At 36.7% G+C, this 26,379-nt stretch overlaps 1 protein-coding gene across 1 annotated transcript in view; it reads left to right on the forward strand.

Moving 5' to 3' along the window:
- Nucleotides 1–881: 881 nt before the first annotated feature.
- The window catches only part of TMEM163 (transmembrane protein 163), an 82,282-nt gene continuing 56,784 nt past the window's right edge, over nt 882–26,379 (forward strand). Inside the window, exons 1-2 of the mRNA XM_039328246.1 lie at nt 882–1,521; nt 4,814–4,933. Coding sequence (XP_039184180.1) covers nt 1,353–1,521; nt 4,814–4,933 — 289 coding nt within the window. The 5' untranslated portion in view covers nt 882–1,352. The remainder of the gene's footprint in view (nt 1,522–4,813; nt 4,934–26,379) is intronic.

The following is a 26,379-nucleotide window of genomic DNA, read 5'->3' on the forward strand; positions in this document are numbered from 1 at the left end:
CACCCTGCCCACACCCACCCGGCCCCCCAAGGGCAACCGCAATGCTGATGCGGCCCTCAATGAAATTGAGTTTGACACCCCTGATGTAGAAGATGGAGACTAGACTACAGTCCAAAATATTATCATTCTTCTTCCTTTCCTATTCAAGCCCCTGGCAATAGCTGGATGGGGTTCACTAGCCAATCTGACTCTGCTAACCAAAATAAAGATGGCACCAGTTACAGGTTCAGCCTTCCCTCCTTCTGTTAAATCTCTAGCTGCGAAAAGATGGGTTCTGCATTTGAGGCTGTGAGTCTAATATATTTAAGGAGCTACCAGGTGATGATAATGTGTATGTTAAACTAGAGGATTTGGAGCTCTCAACATTCGCAGAGTTGCAGGGGAAGTTCATTCCTTATTCCAGCATAATCACCTGGAGCTTTGGAAGAAAAGTCAGCTTGGGCTGCCTTAAGTGGGAAGATGCCCAGAGTCTTGGGGAATGGGGCAGCATATACATTTAATACATTAAGGGTACAGCAGAGTTGGGAAACGCGGGTAACTGCTGGTATTACTTTGGTCCCAATGTGGGGTCCTTGGTGCTCTCTGAGCTCGGTTGTTCTTATGCAGACGTTTCATTACCCAAAAATTTGGGTAATGAAATGTCTGCAAGAAAACCACAAAGCTCCGAGAGCACCAAGGACCCCTCATTTCAACCATGAGTTATAAATATTCCCCCCTTGCGTTGGTCCCAACGTCATCCAACCTTAGGATCTTCGGGAGTATTTCAGCCAAGGTGCGATAACCTTCGCTTACTACCGGTAGTTAAGAAGTCGAGGAGGAAACTCTGAACTAAGGCATCTCCAAGGGGGGGAGGGCTGCGGCACGTGGCCGGTCCCAGCAGTTCCCTTTAATGTCCAGCTTTTAAGGGAGTTGGGCGCGTGGGGCCAACAGCTTCCGATTGGGAGGCGTGGAGGAGGGCGTGGTGGCGTGCGCCAGGCTGGAGCGCTGCACCGAGCGAGGCCCTTCTGGAGTTAGAACGTTCTCCCCCCCCCCCAACACCTTCCCAAATCTCCCGCGCCCCTCAGTCCGGGAATAGTTTGCACGCTCCGCTGCCACCTCGCGAAGGGGAGGAGGAGCTCCGTGGCCAGGGCGGATTGCTGGCGGGTTCCACCTGCGGTTGATTGGCGAGGCAGAGCGGCGGCCGGGGGAAAGCGAGGCGAGGGGCAGTTCGCCGTCTCTCCGTCCGTCGGTCCGTCCGCGCGGTTCTAAGTGTTTCCTCTCTCTTTCCCTCCCCCGCCGCTCCTCCTCCTCCTCCTCCTGGCGCCACCGCCTTCTTTCGTTGCTCCGCTTCCCATCTTCTTGCTCAGCTAACCATGGAGGCATTTCCAGTCGGGGACGAGCTGGGTAGCACCCCAGAACCCACCATTTTGCAGCCTCCCGGCACCGCTCCCACGCCGGCTTATCCTGCCCGCGAGCCGCAACAAGGCGAGCACCTGCGCGTCGGGGAGGACGTCCAATTCAGCGAAGAGGTGGAAGATAGAGGTGAGCCCTTCGGTCCGGGGACGCTGCCCGCCGCCTCGTCCCAGGTCCAAGCCTGCGGCGCCCGTTGCCCCACCCACACCACTCACCCAGCCTTTTCTCCGCTTCTTTTTCTCTCGCCTCTCCCGGCGTTCGAGCCCTGCTTAAGTTGCCGCTTCCCCCCCCCCCCCAAAGCCCTGGCGCGCGGCACACATTCTCCCCGGCGACTTCTGGGGGAGCCCCGCTTGGTTGATTGGCGCTTCTCCACAGAAGAGACCCCCCCCTTTCCCCCCCTCTCCCAATTGACTTTCTGTAGTCGGCACCTCGTCCAGCCCTCCCCTGATTTCCGCTTCGCTTCAAAGCCGCTTCAGCGAAGCCCACCAGCCCTTCTCAACTCTTCCAGCCGGCGGCCGGCGCGCGCCCTCCTTTGCGCAGAGCTACATTTTGCTTAGGTCACTTGGTCACCCCCGAGCGATGCCTTCCTCCTGCGGCTCGTCCTCGGTTAACGATTGCCTGGCCTGGGACTCGCTCGGGTCCGCGCCGTCCTGTACTTCCAGAACCCTACGACCTTTTTTCCTCTCAAAATCTCCATCTCTCTGGCCCAATTCGCCCCTCCCCTCCTCACTAGCCTCGCTTTGCCCACTCCTGTCCTGGCTCTCGTTCCTGAGGCGCTGTATTAACGCTGCTGTTCATACAAGTTTATGCGACAAGAAATCGCTTTAGGGGTCCCTAAGACTCCTCGCCGTCTTCACCTTTAACACCGACCTGAGGGCCTCCGTTGACTTCTCTCTCCTAAACGGGGGAAAAAGAATCTGTTTTTCCGTCTAGGCAGCTGGAGTTGGTTTCCTGCACATCTTCCTGATTTTTTTCCTCCCCTTATTTGAAAATACGCAGAAAAGCATCTACCAGGATAGAAAAATAAAAACATCCCATGCCACCCACTTTTTTTTTTTTTAAATGGGTGTGCTTGAAGGCTAGCATGCAAAATGCAAATCCAGATGCATTCACTGACTTGCAAGCAGGCGGCCTCATTCACTGCAAAGAAAGGATGCTGTGTATCCATCTCCACCCTTCCTTACAGGGAAGGGACACTTGGTCTATTGTCTCCTGCCTGTGGTGGCACCTGCCCTGCACTTCCTATTTATTGGCTTTGCATACCCCCCCCTTTCTTTCAATCTCCCCCTCTCCATCTCCCACAATGGCAAGGAAGTTCTCTTTGAATTCAGACATTCCTTTGAATTTATACTCCTTGCTTTTTTCTTTCAGTTATTGTTTCTAATTCTTCTTTTCAGTGGCTTCTTTTAGATTTGTTCCCCAGATAATGTTCTGGCAGTAGTTCCATTGTGTAAAATTGGTGGTGATGAATGAGGTGGTGTGTCAGTTTTTAAATTAAAAGTAGTTAAAATCAGGAGGTAACTTGCTTATTACTTTGGAACTCAAGGGAATGTGTTAACAATATGTGTAAGGTCCAATTTCAAGAGTTTGAGTCCAGGAATAGCATGGTCTTTATTTAACCAAGAATACTCCTCCCACTGTTACCTTTTGCAGTATATGCTCCTGCAGAGATTTTGTCAGATATGAGGAAGAGGAACTAAAATGATAAAAGAGAAAATAAGTGCATGTTGGGGACATAAATGTGTGTTGGAGACAAAGAATCCCCTAAGCTTATTTCTATATTTGCTCCCAGGAAAATGTTAGAAATATTTTTTTATCATTAAATGTTTGTTAATTGCACTAGGCAAATGTCAGGTGCTTTTCATTGGGTCCCAATACATGGAGGTTTTATATGTGGCCCGTTTAGAAAGTTTAAAGTCAATCTCTTAAAATATTATTTATAAAAAATTTCTCTCATTTGTTAGAAAACAGAGAAATTTATGCCATTAATAGAGCAAGAAATAATCAGAAAATATAAAATGTGATAATTTATACAACATAAAGTATCAATTTCATAAAGTTGTGAGCAGAAATAAATTATAAAATTTATTTTTAAATAAAGATGGATATAAAACACACAATTACATCACAATGCATGGTAAAATTTTATGATATAAAAACATTTAGAATTATTTAAAAAGAGAATATTTTTGTCCAGGAATTGTGGCCTTTAAATAATGTGTATTGTATTGCCTTTTATAATATAACTTATTTGAACCGTTATTCTAGAGGAATTTTTGCACTTGCTCAGAAGTATGATGCATATAAGAAAATATTTTTTCTGTATAGCTGGTAGGAATATTATGTTTGTATATAATTGCAAAGGTGTCTATCATATATGGGTATTTATATGCCATAGGTCTTTAAAGGGTTAACAGTTGTAACTAAATAACTACTAAATCACTTTAAACTGAAAGAACTGAATAGTATCTATTTTACCTGGCTTAATTTAATAGATTCAGTTATTTTAGTTTCAATTAGAATGCACTGATTTTAATTAGTAAAAGTAAGCATATTAAATTATTAAAAAAAATGGTACAGGAAGAAGGGTTGTATGTCTTCCACCCATTACAGACATTAGACTTTTATTTATTTATAGTTTATTATCTTATGAATAGCTTTCCCTAAGGCCTTGGTTACAAAGACCTGTAGTACTTTTTATCATAAAATTCACTAATTCAGAGGGCTTTGTCTAATCCTTTGATAGTTAGACCTGATTTGATAAGACTATGTGCTTTCATGTAAGGTAATAGTACTAAAGTAGGAATTTGCTTTTTATCCAGAAATTAAAATAATATTTAAGGAAAAGGGGAAACCAAGAACAATTTTTCAAATGTCGTTAAATAGACAAGTTAAAATTGCAGACATAACAATAAACTTAGAACTGAAAAAATAAAATAATAAAATGGAAATAAATTCTATTATCACCTATATCTAGATATGTCATCTCTCTCTCTCTCTCTCCACCCCTCCCTCACACACACATGCACACACAAACACAGATACACACAGAGCTACCTTTTAGGTTTCTGTTTTTGACTGATCAGAATCCCAAGGAAGCATTCCTTTGTGCTTTGATACCTAATTAAGAATTTCAGTGTAAATGCAGAGCCTTAAGGATAATGTGAAGCCTTCATATATACACAACCTCCTTTAAGATTACAATATGGTCCAGGTGGTAATTAGACTCCTTCAACCTTATAGAAATCTAGGCTCAGAACTGAAGCAACACACCTTACTTGTAATAAAACGATTGATTGGCCTCTACTGTAAGATTCAAATATACAGAGGGCATACTTGGTAGATTATGTACTAATCCAGTTATAATTCGTGGCAAGGAGAAGACTAAAGCAATAGATATACGTTTGTTTCTTCTCATCAGGTTTACTAGAAAGCAGTACAAAATTAAAACCTCATGAAGCTCAAAACTACAGAAAGAAAGCATTGTGGGTTTCGTGGGCCTCCATTATTGTTACGCTGGCTCTGGCAGTAGCTGCTTTCAGTAAGTATTGAACCACTTTCTCATCTTTAGACTGCATGCACAATATGATACTGCTGAAATTACATAGAAAAAGCTGCCTGTTCCCATTTTTTGTAGAAAAGGCATAATTGCTGAAAGTTGAAAAAAAGACTAGATCTTGATTTTTTTTTTTAACTTGTATGGATGTGGGTTTGCATTTTTTAGTGGAAAAAAGTGTAATATGGCTTGTCTTTTTTTTAAACAAAAGGAGTTCTTTAACTTAAATATTCCACAGCGATGCAAAAATAATGCATGCAATGATGTATGCAAAGATGGAGTAATTATTGCAACATAACAGCTAGTTAATATTTGAACTGCAGCCTACCATTTTGATGGGATTATATCTTTCTTGAGGTAACTTTAATGCCTGGATGGATATGATTTTCTGCTTTAGGCTATTTGTTAATATTCCATTGAATGTATTTTTTTTTTTTGTCAATTTACCTTTGCGGACTTCAAAACTGAATGTAGCTTTTAAAAAAATCAGATGAAGGAAGGAGAGTTACTTCATTTAAAAAGAAAGTAAATAGCTCAGCACAATGGGAAAACGTTGCACACTTGCTACTGTGAATAATGCAAAATGATCTTGAATTTGATAGAGTGAGCTTAAGAGATGCAAAATTTGATAATGGTTACAAAAATCAATTGCAGTTTTTTTTATTTGAAGTGCCAGAATATTTATTCTATTCTATTTCACTATAAAAACAGAATGAAAAAGACGAAGGATTTGTGTGAGATAGTGAAAATACTATCTTAATGTGAGAAAGGCAAGCTGGATGCCTCTGCAGCATATGTTCCTGTGCTAATCTGCAGCAGTGGGCTATTGCTGAAAGTTGGTGTCAGCTCCCAAGGGGGGTTATTAGTCTTTGGCCAAATGGGCTCTGCAGAATTTAGCATATATTACTTGGAATAATTTGTATGGAAAACACACACACAGCGTATCTATTTTTGAAAGGAAGGAAGGGAGGAAATATAAATGCAGAACTCATCTGTAAATCAAAATACAGCCTCTGTAGATTTGTTCTGTGTCACTGATAAAATTTGCTACCTAGAAACTGGGTCAGTTCTCAAACCAGAGCTGTGGCTAGGATAGCAGTCTATGGCATTTTAGGTAAAAGGATTAGTGGGGAATTTTTTTCCCCCCCAGAGATCTTTCCCCTTTTCTTTTAATCTGGCAAGATGTAATATCAGTAACATTGCAGTGTGTGTTCTAGATATGGTAACAATCCTGTTGTAGCATTTGCTTGAACAGATGAAATCACTGGAGTTTAATTCTTAACATTGAACAAATGTGCTAATTTGCATTAAAAGTTTGTGTTAAAAGTTTCTAAGCATCACTTGGTATTACTATATTGAAATATGCTAGTAACAAGGACTTACATTGAAAGGGGAGAGCAGACTATGACTGAAATTGAAATGCCACATCTAGGGAACTGAGAAGAATAAAGCCAAGATTTTTAGAATTCCGGTTATTGCTTATATCCTTAGCCAAATTCTTCAAAGTTGTAGTTTATATTCATAAACTTGATAATTGGTCCAGTGCAACTTTTTTTTCATCATTTAGAGACATCTCATTTTTTTAAAAGCGAAGCTCAGAATCTCTCTTAGCAACATGAACAGAATTAGTGCACTGCAACGCAGCCCTAGGCGTTCTGTTGAGTAGTCACCACCACTATATTCAATGGAAGTAAGGTCCAAATATTTCAGTATTTGTTGGATAAAGGGTAAACTTCTTGTTCAACGTTAACAATACAAGAAAAGGCTAATGACCTTCAGAATTAAATTTCCTATGTTTTTATAATGTTATGTAGGAATGACCTTGGGAGTCTGTTAGAAAAGATGCTGTTTAGGGAATGTTCAGAGAAGGGAGGGCGAGGCAGAGACTGCAGCTGCGTGACATTTGCAGGGAAAGAAACTCAGAAAGCATCCTTTCCAAATTATCAGGCTATAAAAAGAGAATGGGGGGGGGGTTCTACTTTCAGATTTGCAAGATTCTGTTAATGCAACCTTACAATAAAGTAGAATTAACTCATCTCCTCTTGTTTCCTATCTGCTCTAGCTGGGGAGGCTGACAGTTTCAGCACTGTAAAATAAAAAGCAGGTACTGTAATTTCCGGCGTACAAGACGACTCGATGTATAAGATGACCCCCGACTTCGGAGCCAATTTCCATGCCTAGAAAGTCGTCTTATATGCCAGAAACTACCGTAATTTCCGGCGTATAAGACGACTCGGCGTATAAGACGACCCCCAACTTCGGAGCTGATTTGCATGCTTTAGAAAGTCATCTTATACACCGGAAAATACGGTATATAGATTTAGAGGTATATGTTAAGGTGTTTAATTTTAGTAGCTAGAGCAGCGTGCTCTCTGATTTACCTGATGCTTATGTTTGCCTGACTATGTATGTATGTAAAATATATTTATATAAAACTACAAGTTTGTGTCAGAGTCTATAACTTCATTTGGACACCGGCTGTGCAATTCCCTGACAATATATCATTCTGAGCATTGGGAAACCTACAGAAGAAACTAAAGCATGTAGGAGTTCCATAAAAGATGCAGGAAGTTTCAAATGCGTTTATGCTGTTCAGATGAGTAGCAGTGAACATTCCTTTTATATTTTTTATTGAAGTTTAAGATACAAAGATTAGAAAACGAATACAAACTAAGAAAAAGAAAAAAGTATAGAGATAAAAAAGAGAGGAAAACAAATATATTTAAAAAAGAAAAAAGCAAGTTTGTTCTTCATCAAGACAAGTTCCTTTTCAGTAACTTTTCACCTTCTCTTAACTTTTCAACCAAATTTTCTTCATCCCATATTTTATCTTTTATCTAGCAAATAATAAAGCCTCATCATTCAATCTTAGTCAGTAAAGGTTCATTAAGAGTTTTTAGAGCTTAAACAAGTAAATCAGTTTCATGTTCCTTTACACAGTAACTTGCCATTTTCTTTCAAAAATCAACAAAAATAGGAGCTTCCGGTGGTGTAGCGCTGCAATGGCGGCTACTTTGTAGCCGTCCTCCTGAGACAGTGTTTAAACCGCTGAGAACAGCAGGCATCAGCTGTTCCGCGGTTTAAAACCTCCTTTCCGGGCCAAGGGAGGGAGGGGAGTTTCACCCTGAATAGTGGTAGAGCCTCTGAAATCCCCAAAGGAGTTTTCTTTTGGGGTGAAAGGAGTGCTCCCACAGAGTTCAGGGTGTCTCCGCTTCTCAGGTGCCTTTGTCCCTTGTTGTTCGGGACAAAGCAAGATGCTGCTCCCACCTCCGCGCTTAAAGAGAACTGGTGAGTTATTTAAAAAGCGGACAGAGCTGATTAGAGGATTTTATTTTTTGATTTTAAGTTTGGATTTTAAGTTTAAAGAGTTACTTTCATTTTCTCTTTTTTCTTTTGTTGAGAGGGAAAGTAAAATGGCGATTTGAAGTTTTTTTTTTTTAAGGAGACGGAACGGATTTTGTCTATTTAATTATTTCTTTTTTCTTTTCTTTTTCTATTTTTTTATTATGATTTTTTTGAAGGAGTATTTGGGTTTTTGGAGTTAATCTCCCTCTCTTTTGTTTAATTCTTTTTTTTTCTTTTTTTTGTATTTTTTAAGAAGGAAGAAAGAAGAAACAATTTTTTTTCTTTTAAGATGGCTTCAAAGCGCCAAGTAATTTCCACAGTTCCTAAGGTGGCTTCTTCTTCGGCGATATTATCAGCGCAACAATCTAAATCAACATTATTACCTTCTCCTCTTGCACAGTCATTAATGGTAAAAGATTTGCAAGATGTAATGGGAAATGCTATATCTCAAATTAGGGGAGAAGTGAAAGAGATCTTAGTGGAGAATAATAGGATCTTGAGGCAAGATACAGTTTTGGCTTTAAAAGGACTTGCTTCTGTTGTTGAAAAGTTGGATTTTCGTGTTGAAGAAGTTGCAGATAAAGTGGAGGTGTTGGAGGAAAAATTTGAAGGCATGGAAAAAAAGATGGAAAATTCACAAGATGAGATTCTTATGTTTCAATATAGAGAGATGGAGTTCACTTTAAGAATCAGAGGCTTGAGAGAAAATTTGCAAGGAGATCTGAGAGAGATGGTTGCAAATGACTTTGTTGTGATTTTGGATAGAGAAAAAGAGGAAATATTCAGAGAAATTGAAAAAATATTTAGAGTTAACTCTTGGGTTGCAAAGCAAAGAAATTTGCCAAGGGATGTGGTAATTTACTTTGGGAAAAGATCCCTGCGCAATGAAATTATACAAGCTTTTTATAATAAGAGGTTTCAGATTGCTGCACAAGATGTTATAATTTTAAAGGAGATCCCATCTAAAATTTTAAGAAGAAGAAAGGAGTTTGCTTTTTTAGCAGATGAACTTAAAAAGAGGCAGATGCTGTTTAGATGGGATATTCCGATTGGAATAGTGGTGAGCTTTGCGGGGATACGTCATAGACTTAATATTGTTTTTAAAGCAAAGGAGTTTTATACTTCGGTCTTGGGAACACGCTCATCACCACCTATAATGTTTAAAGTTTTGGAAGAGAAGAAGGTAGAACAGCAGTCTGAAGAAGCTGTATTGATGAAAGTTGGAAAATTACAGACTGAGGGGTCTCAACAAGTCAAGATGAAGGAGCAGAGAATGACTCGGGCAGTATACAAACGCAAGGAAAAGGAACAACAGAAAAAGGAGGTTAAAGAAGTATTACAAGAATTTGTTTCTGAGTCTGTGGGAGAAGCAAGACCTAAGAGTTCTTTGGTGCAATCTTCAATGGCAGATCTTCAAGCAGCTTTCTCGAGGTTATTGGATAAGAGAGATGGGTAAAGAATGTAAAGATTGTTCCAAGGTTATTGACAGATTATAGCTCATTGTGGATGGAACTGGTTATTGGAAAAGAGGAGAGAAGATTATGGAGACTGAATGAAAACTTTAGATAAGAAGTGTATGCTTAGAAACTTAAGGAGCATTTAAAGGAATATTTTGTTTTAAATATGTATAAGGGGATTTCAATTGTATAAGTAATGCTTATATGTGTGTTGATTGTGATGACAAAGAAAGATGGATAAACTTTATATAATATGTATGATATTAGAGAATATTTAGCTTTTTGAATAATTTGTATTTAAATTTATACTTAAAGTTTATAATATTTTAATAGTGGACTAGATTCCAATTAATTTACTTTATATGAAATATATTTTGTAATGTTATTAAATTAGGGAGATGATTGGTTTATTAATTGTGAAAGAAACAGAAGTTGTGAATTATAGATAAAATAAATTATAATGGTAAATTGGTAGGATTGTAATGACAAAGAAATTATTTTAATGTTAATTTTTTTCTTTTTCTCTTTCTGTTTTTCATACATAATGGAGTTAAAGTACTTAATAATTTGTTTATTGAATGTAATTATATTTGTTTGAGGTTTATTTGAGTTTAAAAGTTTTTCCTTTTAAGTTCTAGTTAATCCTGTATTCAGCTCTGGGAAGAAGGGGGGAGGGTTGGAAGGGATTGGGGAAGGGGTTTTTTATTGTAAAATTGTAAAAATTTATAATAAAAAAAATCAACAAAAATACAACAAAAAACTTCTTCCCGTTTCTTATATCTATAAGCAAATCTTTAAAGTCTTATCATTTACTTAAAAAAAAAACTATTAGGAGCTACCAGAAACAACATAATTAAAAAATGATGAATAATCCGTTCAAATAATTAACTTTTTGTGTTATTCTCCTCTCAGAACCCCCTTCACAAGTTTATCACTTAGTTTTTAATACCAAAGCTTCTCACTTCCGCTAAAAATACAGCAACAAAAAACCTCTTTCCCATATTTTATCTATAAACAAATCTTCAAAGCCTCTTTCAGTTCTGGACAAGAAAAATCCATCAAAAGCTACTACAAAAAAAATATACATTTTAACCTTGATCAAATAACCCAACTTTATAAAATATCTTACTTTTAAAAGTCTTGATGTTCACTCCCTTTAAGTAGTGTTCCAAAAGATTATTTCTTTTCATTCTTTTTTTATCTTTTCTCAGAAACTCCTTCATCTTTGTCAATATGATTTTGCATCCTGTAAACTTTGAATCATATCCAAAAGAGCCTGATTCACGGTTGTATCCTCTTCTATCTCCTCTTTTAATCTCATTTTTATAGTAACAATCTAAATCAAATGTTCTGAGTACATTATTGCTAAATATTCTTCCCAAGTTAAAATACTTTTTTTCATTCTGAACTAGCGGGTTTTCTATTTTAATTATAATCTTTAATTCTGTATGGTCATCTTTAGTGACCAGCATTTAAGGTCTTCTCTTATCATGTTTTTTCTCTAATTCACAACATTTTCCTAGGGAAAGATTTCTTATACTTAAATTCAAAATCTCCATATATTTTAATGGAATTGTTTTTTAAAAAAACACAGGAAGTATTCTTATAATTATTTCTGAATCTTATTCCAGTCAATCTGACCCCTCAATGTTCTAATCAACCTTTTGCTGCTTATTTCCAAATAAAATATTTTTCTTTAAGTTCTTAAACTTACATGAAACTTTTTTCATTGAGGATTGAAGGAAAAATTACCCAGTGTAATAAAATGTGTCCTTCTGAAGGTTCTTAGTATCCAAAAAGCAATTTACAAGCCATTTCTAGCGAAAGTGGTTAAAAGGGTGAACTCAGTGTCTTTTTAAAGGCTCTGAACCATGGTTTGGGCAAAGCTGATTTTCATTACTCCCACTGTTTTACAGTCTTGTCATGAGGGGCATCTTTATGGAGCATTCTGGATTATCCCAGATCCCTCTCTTATTCTGGGGAGGAGTTCAGGGAAATTCATTGGATCCTCTTCCCACCATGGTCATTGGCTCTGCTCTTGTGGAGCTGTCTTCAGTTTGCCATTGCTTCCATGGTAGATAAGATTTTTTTCTCTGATCTAAATTGTGTCCAAAGGAATTTCTTCAACAAATACTATGGATATCCATATGCACAACTGAAACAGTTTCTTACAAGTTGTGAGAGCATAAATTGTTCATGGAGGTTAAGATTAGGATTCCTTTTTGTTCTTTTCAATGAAACCTTAGGGTATTTTCATTTTGTATTTCTCTTCTACTGTCGGCAGTTTCCATGTTTAGGCAATTAGAATGCTGGTTGACAGCTTGCTGATAGTCACCTGTGTGATGTGATTGGTTTTTGCTGGCCTGAGAATCCTTTTAGACACCTGCTATTTATGGCACATGTTTTCGAGCACACAATTCTTTAGCTGCTGCTGTTTAGTCAAACTGCTTCTCATTCAAACTATTCACAGTGACAAAGTAATCAAATGCCAAATCGGATCCTATATTTCTTGATTATAACTATTTTTTGGGCTGCATCGACACATAATGCTAAATTATAATATGATTTGTTGGGCTTTGCCTCAGTATATTGTACAAATCAGCTACTATGACTTGTTTAAAGAACCATGGTTAAATTACCATGAAGGGTATGACCATTTTTCTATATATAAACCAGACAATGATGAGGCATGTTAATTTATAGTTGCAAAAAGAACATTTCTCATGTTATGGTTAAATATTTAAGTTCTCCTTTTTAACCTGAGTTTGAGATTGAAAAATAGAATATTTCCAGTAGTAAATAGAACTATTTGTTCCTAGTTAGACATGTCAAGCTGAAACTATAAATTTAACATGAGTTCATCAGACATTCTTAACTAACCATGGCTAATAAGGGATAATTTGTCATTGGTGTTACCCACCAATTGGCTTTTCTAGTTGAGAGAAGGGTTTTTATCTTGGGAAGTAAGAATAAGATTGAATGTTATTTTTATTTAGTAAAAATATCAAGATTAGTTAATACATTGCTTTTGACCAGAAAGAAAAATCTCAGTTTCTTTATCAAGATCATTTCAGCTACCAAAACAAGTCTTAGATTACTATTTCATACAGTGACTTTTTTTCTTGTAATGTGAGAATTGGTAATGAAGAATATATTCTTGGAAGAGGAAATTTATGATTTCTTCGATGTTGGTTATAAAAAGAAAGTGGAGAGCATTATTCCTTTACTGCATTTCCTTTGGCTTAGCCCTAGAAACATATCACTTAATATAATTTGTTGTTTTTAATGTTTTAATTGTTTGAGTTTTGTACTTTTGAAATGATTTTACATGTCTTTTAATTTTTGATTGGGAACTGCCCAGAGTTGATTGAAAGATGAGCACCTGTCATAAATGTTTTAAATAAATAAATAAATAAATAAATAAAATTTGCTTTCTTCTGGCTTAGTTTGTTGTGTGGATTCAGCCACTAAAGGTATGGTTTATGGATTTAGCACAGAGGGTTTTAAGATAAAGTATGCTTTTAGACTTTACAGAGGGTGATAATTGGGGAGATTATGTGTATGAATAGAATACAAGTAAAGAGTTAAGTGGTCAGTTCATTATAAGGAGAACAGATGCAAAACTAAGAATTTAGAACCTTAGGGGTTAGAAGAAAAGATGGTGGCTTGAAAGAGAAAAAAGATAAGAGTATTTATAAAGATAAAAGAGAAGCAGTGTAGACTTTGCTCTTCAGTTGAATAATTAGAAAGCATTTTGGCTAATGTAACTCTAGAAACAGAAACCTGAATTCTGTACCAGGGGTTTTCAAACTGTGTTCCACGCAATAGGATTTTGTGAGAGATATGGAGGTATACCTTTCATGGGGATTCTGTGGGATTTAGTTTCAGAAGGCAAAAGGGCTAGTTTAGGTCTTATTAATAAGCTCTATTATTGTCTGAAGACTGCCAATATTTGTGATATCTTGAAGAAAAAAGATTGCGGTGTATGCTTTGATTTTGTTGGTGGTATGCATCCATGTTTTTAATCTTGCAACAAATAGCACTATGTCTATTTTAAAATATGATTATGACTTCAGTATGAAAACAAAACTGTATCAAGAGTACATAAATATTGACTTAGAGTGCCATGAAACAGAACTCCTATAAATGAATTATATCAATACTACATAAATATTGAATTAGAGTCTAATGGAACAGAACTCATATAACTGGAAGTCCCTGCTGGAGGACAGAAGTAGATATTTATTAAATTTAGAGGCTGCCCAACTTTATCATAGTTTAAAAATGCAATAGAGACATTACCAAAAGCAAGTATGTGGGGAAAAAAAAAAACAATTTCTGACTAACCAAACCTCCTCACAAAAGGTCTCCCTGGGGGAAGAGCCAAATTTTAAAAGTTTGCTTGAATAAAGTTAGGATGGAAGCTATGCTGTTCTTTGGGGAGTTCCATTTCAGAGGACACGCACTGTAACTGAGAACATTTTTGGTTTCATCAAATAACACTGTTTAATGGATGGGACCCAGAACATGCCAACTTTGTCAGACCATAGAGGATGGGTAGAAATTGTGAGGGTCCCTCAGCTAACCAGACCCAATGCCATAAAGGGCTTTATTGATGATAACCAGCTCCTTGAACTGCATCCGGAAACCTATTGCAACTAGTGTGAGGAATGGTGCCTATAGAGGGCGAGATGGTGTGATGGTCTACAGTGAACCAGAAGTTTCCCAGGAAGGAAGGAGAAGATTCCAAAATGGAGGGAGGGAGAGAGGAGGCAGCATAGCCTGGATTTGGATAGGAGGATGATAATTAGGATAGCAACTCTCTAGAATCTTCCAGGGTATAACCATTAGGGTAAGAGTAGAAAGGTTTAATCTGGTAACATTCTGTGTATTGTGTGTAAGCAAATAGAGAAATGAACTCTGACTGAATTGCTCTTCATTGTTCCTGGGCTTAGCCTGACAAGTAGCTCACACAGTAACTTCAACCAGAATGTTTCACACATGGGTAACAATGGAGTACAGCCTCTGAAAGCTGAAGGTCTTGAGATGACAATTGCCACCCAACTTTCTTTAAATTGGACTCACAGCTGGTGCCAAATTCAACCCCCCCCCCGCCCCACATGTCAGCTGCCAAATCCAAATGAGATCATGGATGAGATAGAACTTGTTTCTTATATAATCTAGCATTCAGAAACAGCAACCAGAGTCCAGGGCCACTGAAGATCTTATGACCTGAAGTTGGAGATGAATTTTGAAGGCAGGACAATGGTAAGCATGAGTCTTACCCTCCCACTAAATAATCCATATCCCCATCTTATTCCCCCCTTCCTATCACAACATTAATGGAACTGCTCTCTTTCTCTTTTGATTATCCATCCACAATAATTACATAAACATAGCCAGTCAAACTATGCCTTCACCCTTACTTCCATAATAACTATAGAACAACCACAATAATCTTAGTTTTTCTGCTCTCAGACACTCAGATTATCAGCCAGTAGTTGTGATCACCAACCATTCACCTTCATCCACTCCCACTTGCTGCTCATCCATCCTCATTCACCAACCTTTCCATTCCCTGACCTCTGTACTGGCACACTGGATTAGATTGTGGGTCATATTTGGCTCAGCTTATTCCAGATTCTCCCAGGTCATAAGTAACAAGAATGGAGGAGCAGTGGAGAATGGAGAAGCCAGCGGAATAAATGCAGCATCAACAGCCTGACTCAGGTATAAATAAGAAGATAGAGTGGTCTACCTTAGTTCAATAATACCTAGTCCAACTCTGCTCCCATTGCCTCAGTTATCTCCAGGTGCACCTCTGGTTATTGTTTGCAAAGACTCTCCACAGGATAAGAGAACTTTTCAAGTGCCAAAGAGCCCGCTAACATTCCTCTGCCAGACCAGAGAGAAAAAGGGAAACTCCACTGAACACTTATGATTGTCAACACACACATAGAGACCTATGCTCCTAACCTGCTCTTCTATTTGACAGTCTTTACACATACTTGTAGTTGTTGACTATTTGAAGACTGCTATCAGATTTCCCATCTTCTTATGTAGGCTAAACATATCTAGATAATGGTGTAGCTGTAATATCATGATCATTGCCTATTCATATGGCTTGAAAAATAATGCCAGCAAAACAAGGTAATGAAAGTGTGAATGACCTTGTGCAGGGGTGTCAAACTGCCGGCCTCTGGGCCGGATGCGTCACGATGAAACTGCGCCCACCCCATTGCCGATATGTTGTACGACATCACATGACGTCGCGAGTTTGACATGTCTGACCTTGTGTGACAAGGGGAAGAGATGCTGCCTAGGAAACAGTTGGACAAGAAAGGGCAGGAGCCCCCAGTGGCTTTATAGAGAAAGAAATTTAGGGGAAAAAATCCTAATTGCCCAGGCAGTTAAAAGTAGCAGAAGAAGGTTTGTACTTTCAGACTTGTAAGAAAATATTAATTCTGCTTTATAATAAAATAGAATTATTTCATCTAGTCATCGTTCCTAACTGATTTACTTGGAAGAGCTGATATAAGGTGAATATTATGATGAAATTTGTGGAAGGCTTTCCTAAGGTCCAGGTACACTAAATCTATGTTGTTCCCTTAATTTACTAAGATAGAAATTCTATCAGATTAGATTAGTCTGATATACAGTAATTTGTGATACATTTGTGCTGCTTCCTATTAATTGTGGCATACCTATCCAAGCTCCATAAAGTTGCTGTTTTATAAAATATTTGATGATTTTGTCTGGTAAAAAACATCCTGCTGACTGATCTGTATCTTTTCAGATCCTCTTTTCCTTTTTCAAGATCGGTATTGCATTATATTTGCTGTATTTTATTGTTTAAGAATTTTACCACTCCTTCCAGGAGTTCTCAGAAATTAGCAGAAAGATTTCTGCAATCATCCTTACCAGTTCCTTTAGTATTCTGGGATATAACTCATCTGAATCCGGAGACCTGAATTTATTTACATTAGCTAAGCTCTCTTTTTATCCTCTTCTCATTTATCCTAAGGTGCAAAACGTTTCTTCCAGTGGCATCACAAGAAGCAACTAAGGATCCATTCATTCTTTGCTGAAAAAAAGAGTTTGAAATAGAAGTTAGGTAGTTCTGCCTTGTAACCATTACCATTCATTACTTTATCCTCACAAAGGACCTTAACTCCTCTTTAACTTTTATTTTTAATATATCCAGAGAAACCTTTGATATTTCTTTTAATATCTTGCACAGGCCTTAGCTGATTCTGAACTTCAGCATTTTTGACAGAATCCCTGAAGTTTCTATGCCGTTATCATTTCCTGTAGATGTCGCCTTCTCTTTTCAGTATTTTACAGATGTCCATCCACTCTGCCCTCTTTAAATTTCTCCCATTTTCCCGTTTTGGTGGGGGTGATTGCTGGCAATTGTGCCTTGTTTGGTAGGATTTGCACACTTTTCTACTTAGGGATTTAAGCTGGTTCTGACTTGCCTTCTCTTGCAATTCATCAATATCTGCTCTTCTGAAATCAAGTATTTATGTTTTAGTTGCTTTTATTCTGGACATCACAAATTCAAATATAATTCGATCAATTTTCTCCACGGTGTTGGTCACCTTCACTACTTTAACCAATTTCTCTATGTTGGCAAGGATTAGTTCCAGCATAACTTATTCATTTATTCTTTCTTCCACCTGAAAAATGAAGTTGTCAGCAAGAGCAGAGGAGAATTTTTGGTCATATGGTTGTTGACAGATTCCCAATAGATGTCAGGATAATTGAAACTTCCTTTATCATTACTGTATGCTTTTTTTTTAAAGACTGATCATCTGATGCAGATAAGTTACATCTGTATGTTCTGACTGCTCAAGTAGTCTATAGTACCGTATCTTCCATGGTATCCTTTTTATTTCTCTTTTTACTACTTCACACACATCTCTAGTACTATTTGATATAAAATAAGGTAATAGCAATGTGTATTTTTAGTTTTTATTAACAAGTATTTAATATTTGAAAATGTAATGCCTTGAAATTGGAGAATAAGATCCTTATTTGTCTTATGATTCTGTGTATCATACTCTTCCTGATTAGATTTGCTAGAATGACACTCTGGTTAGAATATCAAAGTTACCATAATGTTGTAATTTCTGGTTGAAATTCAGGGCTCAAAAACTGCTAAAATGTGTCTATTTGCATGGAGATCTTGATTATTTGGAAAACTTTGTGGCAGTGGATATAATGTCATTTGTTAGAAATAAAATTAGTTTTCTGCTCAAGTATTTTTGCATATTCTGAGAACATACTTTAATATGCTTTTTATTATTAGAAAATAAAACTTTTATTGTAAATTAAAGTGCACTTTATAGAAAGTTAATTTGCTTAGTCTTAAAACTTAGTCTGTATGTACTGTATATTGTAATAAAAATTCAGGTATGAATCATATGTTATATGTGTACACATCAATTTGACAAAAATGCTGCAGACCATCACACACTGCATTTGTCTTTTTAAAAAATCAACAAATCCATAGTTTAATATTAAAGATGAAACTATATTTCAGAAGAGAATGATGCTTTTATCAGTTTTGTTTAGAACAAAGTTCTGAATTTGATGCTCACTGAACTTAAAGGAGCTGCTATACTATGAACGCAAATTAACTATTTGCAAATCTGTTGCTGAAATAATAGAAATTAATAACTTGATTTTTTTCTAGCTATGATACTGCTTTTAGTTAGAATAATCCAGTTTCTGAGTTCAAATGTCAAATGATTTAACCATGGTATATTGAATAAATAATTGACTGGAATACACAGTGTACTAACCCAAACCACACTAATCTAATAATGGTGTAGAGCTATGGTTCCTAAAATTAGATGCAGTGTAATGCCTCATATGACATCTGCCTAGGCTTAGTTTCCTATCTGACATTTTATAACATAAAAATAAAAATGGTGAGGGAAGCATCCTGGCAAGAAAGTGGTAACCAGGTATTTGATGATTAGCTGTATTTTCTTTTCATGTATTGTTCCATACCATGGTGTATAAATCACATTTGTGGGCTTATAATATTCAAAGCTATGGTTTGCTTGACTAAAGTTGTTGCATAAATAAAAGTTGAATGGGTTCATCTTTGTCAGCAGTCCCCAACCTTTTTGGCACTGAGGACCGGGGATGGTTTTGGTTTTGCTTCCTTGTCCTCGTCTTACCTCCAGCCTGGTTCCTAACAGACCATGGACCGGTCTGTGGCCCAGCTGTTGGGGATCCCTGATCTAGGTCATAACTCTAATTGTAAATTGTGCCTGGGCTTGTAAAATATATTATACCAGAAGATAAAATTACCTTCAAGATATGCATTCAGCCATTGAATGGGAAGTATAGCAAGATACTACCTTGAACTATTGTGCAACAGCATGAACTAAGTTTTTTAAAATTAATTTCAAACTCTTATCAATTGAAGAAGAGTAGTTAAGAGGTACTGTAGATAAAAGAGTCTTTGTAGGATGTGGAATGTTAATATTTTGAGTAAATAAACCCATATTACTTAATCCTTACTTCATGATACAATAGACCTACTGTTCTGTGATTTACTTTGCTTTGGCAGGAAGCATTTATCAGGCCATCATTTCCAGCTGTGTGGAACTAATAATACCCAAAGGAGCCTGTTCCATGGCTTTGACATGTGAGATATGAGGTCTGCAAAACCAACTCATCACTTTAATAACAAGGCATAATATTTTAGATATAATGAAGTGTAACTAGTAGAATGAAACTTTAGTAAAAGATTTTAGAAAATCTAAAGGGCAGGTTTGCATAATAATGTCTGTTATGCAATGTACAGAAAAATACTTATTGGTCTAGTTAGGTAGATAAAACAGATCAGGAAAATAGATTATCCATTTTATTTTATTTTCTAATATAAAAAGTAGAATGATATTCTTCTTTCTATTATTTGCTATTTCAATATTCCAATGGGTCTTGAGTGCAATCTCCCAACTTTTAAAGTCTTTTTGCTTGTTTATTAGCATTTTTAACAATTGCCAACAATTATCGTGATATCAGGGATCTGGTTCTGAAGAAAGCAAGATTTATGCTAAATCTTTTGTTTAGATATTGCAGTTTGTATTTTAATATCTATTTCCTCTTTTCAGTCAAGCCAAAGAAAGAAGGAAAAGCTATGCAGTTATATAGAGCAGAGGTCTTTTTGGGCACCAGGGACCGGTTCCGTGGAGAGAGGTTTTTCCATGGACTGGAGGGTGCGTCGTTTTGAGTGTTGCCTACATCTCACGGATGGGGCTTTGCTTGTTTGTGCGGACTGGTTACTGGCATGCCACGGCCCACTACTGGTCCATGGACCAGAGGTTGGGGACCCCTGATATATAGAACATACTATAATTTTGAACCTGAATATAAAACATTTTTTTCCTGAAATACTGTATGGAATAAAGATAATACTCATTAAAGGATATTAGACATCAGAAACATACAACTATTTTTTTTACTGCTTCGCTATTCATTGCCTCATTTTTGCAAAATGGTATCAGGGCTGTTTTAGAATTGCCAGCATTGAGCTACAATGATCTTAATTTATTGTTAGTTACTGTATTTGGGTTATGGAATTAACAGTATACTGCATTTTAATTCAGATTATTATATGATATTCTATTCATAGCATCAAGGACATTACTAATTACATGATTGAGCGTAGCTCAATAAATGAGAGCATAATATCTGTTACAATTAGTGATTATCCAATAAATACTAGATATTTGCAATGTAGGAAAACAGCAATAAATCAACACACAGTGAAATTGACTGCAGTCTCGGCTTAAAAAAAGATTGGTGCATATATACCCATATCAAAGACAGGAGATGCAAATGAGCCTATAAATTATTAAACTATTGCTCTAACTATACAAACAACATTTTCCTTGAGTTGGCATAAATATAAGAAAGACATGCTAAAAGAAATAAGCAGGTATTAGAAGACCAAGAAGACATGATCAGAATAATAAGGATAATTCAGTAAGCCAGAAAATTTGACTGTGTATATTTTATGAGGAAATATAAGGTTTGATTACTGTGATGATGTTCTACAGAGCAAGGGGTGGTTAGAATTAAAAAGAAGAGGAATTATGATTTGGGTGGAAATGAAAAGGGACATGGAGGTAGATGAAGAGGGATAAGCAAGCAGCCTCTAGCTGATTAAAAATACAAGTGATTAAATGATTGATGTTAAAATTGGTAAGGCTGCAATGAAAATGATGTGACTGAAGAACTATTAAAATATGGATCTGCTTTGTTTACATAGAGCAGGGGTGTCAAACTGCCGGCCCGTGGGCCGGATGCGTCACGCCAAAACCACATCCACCCCATTGCTGGCAATGGGGAAAAAGTAGTGATAGGTCGAGACACGTGACGTTGCGAGTTTGACACCCCTGACATAGAGAGTGTCTGATTCTCTTCATGTGTCTGTGAAGATTTTATGTATTCCTCGTGATTGGATTTACAGTTCCCTTGTCAAAGGAAAAGAGCAAGAATGAATGAAAATGAATATTATTAGATTGTTAAATGTGGTGTTTTCTGGGATCATGTATCAGCTGTGATGGACAGTCATAGGAATCCAGGAAAAGATGTAGCTGCTTTAGGAAATACTTATCAAATGCTATCTGCACACCAAGTTTCATTTTACGATTTAAATCTGGATCTCTGCCCAGTCCTTATTCAGAACTGAGAAGGAAGACAAATATTGTATCATCCTTGTACTGGTTTAATTTATACTAGACAACTCGTGACCTATTGGGTCATCAATTCAGAGATACTTTGTTACCAGATTCCTACCTTCAATGATGGCATAATGTACTGGAAAAGTTCTTATTAAAAGCTCAGGAAAATATTCAGAAATGTATCTGCCTTGGAAGTAGTCCAAGTTGAATTGTGTAGCAGTCAAATGTCAGCAGTTGACCACTGGAAATATTTTATGACATTTTGTATTATGTCATAAAATATTTTATAAAATTTGCCAAATTTCAGTTCCACAGAAGTCATGGGTTCCAGGCTTTGATTGCATTCCACAAGTTAGCCCATTGGAGATGCCTCAGTTGAAAAAGTTTTGCTCCATGATGCACCATTTTGCCCAATTATAACTTAGAGACACAAGAGTTTTAGTAATATATACATAGATAGAAATATGCTTTAAGAATGCTGGATTGGAAGAGAAGGTAGTCGTAATCAAACTAAAGGTTCTGAAACAGTACAGACAATACTACCTTAGTAAAAGAAAGACAATAAAAGTTACAAAAGTCTTATATGCCATCAAGTTGGTGTGGATTCTTAGCTGTCATATAGGTAGATTTTTCCAGGAAGATTTGTGCCCAATTTGGTCCTTTAGATCTTCCAACAGTGTACCTAGTGTAATTGAATCCATCCACCTTCTTTCCTGGTCATCCTCTTTTTCCTTCCACCTTTCCAGAGTTAGGTCTTTGCATAAAGTGTTAAGTAGAATATTTTGAGTCTAATTATTGTGCCTCAGATAAGAATCCTAGGTTAATTTGTTCAATGATTCATTTGTTCTTTTGTTTGGCAATCCATGGTATTCTCAAGAATCTTCTCCATCACCAAGTTTCAAAAATGTCAATATTCTTTTTATCCTGCTTCTTTGAAAGCTTTTGCTTTCTTAGAGTTTCACAGGAAAAAGCATTGCCTGCACAGTTTTCATCTTTCTAAATATAGAAATGTCCCAGCAACTGAACAATGTTTTTCTAAAACTCCCATTGCTATCTAGCAAATGCTAATTTATGGTATATTTCTTGATGTCTGTTTCATTACTTTTGTTAGTCAATCCTAAAAGGCAAAAATTATCCACTACTTCAATAATTTCATTGTCAATTCTAAGATTGGTTGCTGTATCTATTTTCATTAGTTTGACCTTTTTATTTAATCCTAGTGCTATTTTTTCCATAATGTTACTTAATTTTCATTATTTGAGCTTGAAAAATATTTTTATATTTCAGCTATCAAAATAGTGTCATCAGTTTGGGAGAGGTTATTGATTTTTCTTCCTCCAGTTTTAAAACTGCCAATCTTCTTCCAATCAATATAGATTCTGCACGTAAGTTGAATAAATAAGAGAGTGTACAGCTTTGTCTCATTCCTTTGTCATTCTGGAGCTACTCTGTTTCACTATTTTTCCTGACTTGCATATAGGATTTGAGTGGGATCAATAAAAGATTCCATTTTTCTAAATACATCCAAGAATGATGTATTGACAGAATTGAAGGCCTTTCTGTAATCAATGAAACACACACTTCTATTTGTTACTCCTTGATTTTGTCAAATATCTAACATGCATCAGCAATAATGTCTAACTTGAACATCTGGCATCCAACTAACCTGAGTTGAATAACATTATTTTGCTACCATGTGAAAATAAAGTTATTGTATATAGATCACACATTCTCTTAAATTTTTTTTTCCTTTGGTACTGGTATGTAGTTAACTTCTTCCAGTCTCTGAACCACTGTGTTTTCTCCATGTTTTCTGGGATCACCTGATTAGAATAGTTTCTTCTGTTGCTTGCCAAATTTCTCTAAATATTCTATTCCATTTCTTTAGTTTCCTATTTAAAGACCAAAGGTATTGATCTAATATCTTCTTGTACCAATAGTTCTTTTAAGTAGAGGTAAGGTATATTAGATGTGGACTTCGTTCTATAGAATTTTGCTACATTTTTTCATTTTTGTTTAATCTTCTTTGAATTGGTTACTATCTATCCATTGGTGTTCTTTTGTACACCAATATTAGGTTGGAACCTCAGAACCTATTGAATTTAGAGATGGTTGGAAGACTTTGTTTTTCCATGTCTGTCTCCATTTTCAATGTCTTACTAATACTGTTGCAGTATTGATTCTGGTCTCTTCTAACAGCTCTCTGACATTCATTCTTAAGTCCCTTCCTGAGATCTTTGTGTTTGTCTTTCTTGACTTGGCATCTCTTCCCTTGGCAATTTCCACCATTTGTTCTGATATTTAGTTTGCTTTCTTTTGTCTCTTAATCTCTGAAGTCTCTTGTCATAGTCATCCTTAACAACACCTTTGATTTTATTCCACAGTCCCTCTGGTTCTTGTTCAGTGAGGTTCAAGACTTCAGAGTGATTCTTGATGTTCTTGCAATTGATGTGCCTATGCTTAAGGTCATATGGTGAAAGTGATTGGTTTTTTATTTAGCTTATTGTGGGATTAACACATGAGAGGTTTGTGATGTGTTCCACAGTCTGCCCCTGGTCACATGTTGCTGTTTTAACTGAACAAAATCTTGTTGGAGAAGTAAAAATAGAAAATGAGAAATCCAGGTGAATATTAACCAGCATAGCTAAAAAGGAAAGAAAAGTGACATTTTTGAAATAAGAATTTGGAGGTAAAGATGATTACTGTATATTCCGGCATATAAGACGACTGGGCATATAAGACAACCCCCAACTTTTGAGAAAATTTTCAGGGTTTAGAAAGTCGTCTTATACGCCGGAAAATACGGTACAATATTGAATTTCTGTTTATAGATGAGCACAATAGGAGCTCCATTCCTTTGCTGCTAGAAAGTGAGTGTTTCCCACCACTGCTTCCCTAATGCTTCCTGAACTCAGCTGGTATTTTTTCCCTATATATTTTATTGATTTTTTAAAACACAAATCACTTAATAGTTGGTAAACAGTGTGTTTGCTGGGTTTACATTTGTAAAGAAAAATTTAAAAATTTAAATGGGATTTTTGAATGCTTTGTCCTGCTGGCTGTGGAATTCTGGGAGTTGAAGTCCACATGCCTTAAAATTGTCAAGGTTGAGAAACACTGTGTTAGTGCTTATTTCTGTAAAAAAAAAATTAGGGCTGGCCACTAGGGGGCAGATTGGTTTTAAATTCAGAGAACAGCTACCCGGCGTATAAGACGACCCCCAACTTTTGAGAAGATTTTCAGGGTTTAGAAAGTCGTCTTATATGCCGGAAAATACAGTACTAACAGCACCATAACTGCAAGAAACAGGGAATTTGAAATTAATGACTCCTCCCTTGATCTGGTGATCAAAAAGCAGGAACTTACATACTTAGAACATGTCATGCAACAGAATTTAGATAAGGTTGAAAAAAGTAGAAAAAGGGAAAGACAACACATTAAGTCATAAATAGGATCACAGGAAAATCTTTGGAAGAAATAAAGTTGTTATGAGAAACAGATCATGATTATGAAAATTTGTCCATGCAATTATTAGAAATCAAATTTGATGATGCTTAACAAATAACTATCACAATGTAGTTTGTGTTCTTTATGCAATTTGTAGCTTTGTGAAACCAATGTTCTTGATATTTGGGGCAAAACAGCATCTGATTTAGAATGAAAAAATTGCTGTTATGGAATGGAGCATATCAAATTATCTGTTTACCCTAATCAGCTCTTGATTATTTGTGCTTTAATAATTTAAAAAAAACCTGTCTTTTTTTAAAAAGTTGCTTTTGAAGATGATCTGTAAATTGAACTTCAGAATTCAGCTTTGATCAGCTAAGTAAACACATTATATAAAGTGCTAGTACAAATGACAAAGCTTCTGCAAAAATAAAAATAAATGAAGTCTTGACCACTTGTCATCTAAGTGCCTTCTTTGTGTTGAGAGAAAAACCTTCATCAGGGTCCAGTCCAAGCTGGGAATAATCAAAATGGAGACTGCTTTAGAAAGAAGGCTGTAGTTTATTGAAGAGGAGAGCCAGACAGAAAGATGGCTCTGAAAAAAACTGACCCACATGGAGCAGAGTGGTAGGCTTTTATACCTTCTGGAGCGCTTGAGGTTGTTTCTTGTTCCTGTTTGAGGTTTTGTATTTCCTGTGTCATGTACTTTGACTTGAGTCTGAATGTGCCCTTTTGGTATTGGTGGGTTAATCCTATTATGTCTCCTGTCCTTAGAATTTGTATGGGGGTATGTAGATTAGGTTTCTTTGTCTTCCTAATTTCTAGCTTCCAGACTCCAACCTTCCTGAATGGATTATTGAATTTGCATTTCTAAAAGCTGGCCTCTGCCTAGGGACTGGGGCTGATTTCTGGGGGCTTCATTTCTGTCTTTTTTAAAGATCTCCATTATTCCTTTTTAATATTTCCCAAAATATTTCTTTCTCAGAATTCTTCCCACATTTGTTTCCATTAAGATCTTTGATAGCTGGCATTCTAAGAGTTTGAGGCAGTGGTAGGGGGTCAGGCTATAAATTAGGAGAGTGTGAGTTTTAGTCCTGCCTTTGGCACAAAGCTAGCTCGGTGACTTTGGGCCAGTCACTCTCTCTCAGCCCTAGGAAGGAGGCAATGGCAAACTACTTTTGAGAAAACTTGCCAAGAAACTGCAGGGACTTGTCCAGGAAGTGTCCAAGAATCAAGCAAGGATTAAATGGAGGAAAAGAAATTAGATAGCTTTGAGGTTGAGAAGATGGTCTATACTCTATCAAAGATGATGTCTGTTTAGAGAAGTTTTCTCCAGGGATATTTTTGTTTCTCCTAAATTTTGAAGCTATATTTGTTTTAATTTATATTGCCTTGAAATGTGTTCTGTATTTATTTTAATGCTTCATTGGTGATTGCCATTTAATATATTTTACTGTATAAAATCAAATTGTCT

Source organism: Crotalus tigris, unplaced genomic scaffold (genome assembly GCF_016545835.1).
Source record: "Crotalus tigris isolate CLP2741 ecotype Arizona unplaced genomic scaffold, ASM1654583v1 scf7180000024374.3283719, whole genome shotgun sequence".
NCBI lineage: Eukaryota > Metazoa > Chordata > Lepidosauria > Squamata > Viperidae > Crotalus > Crotalus tigris.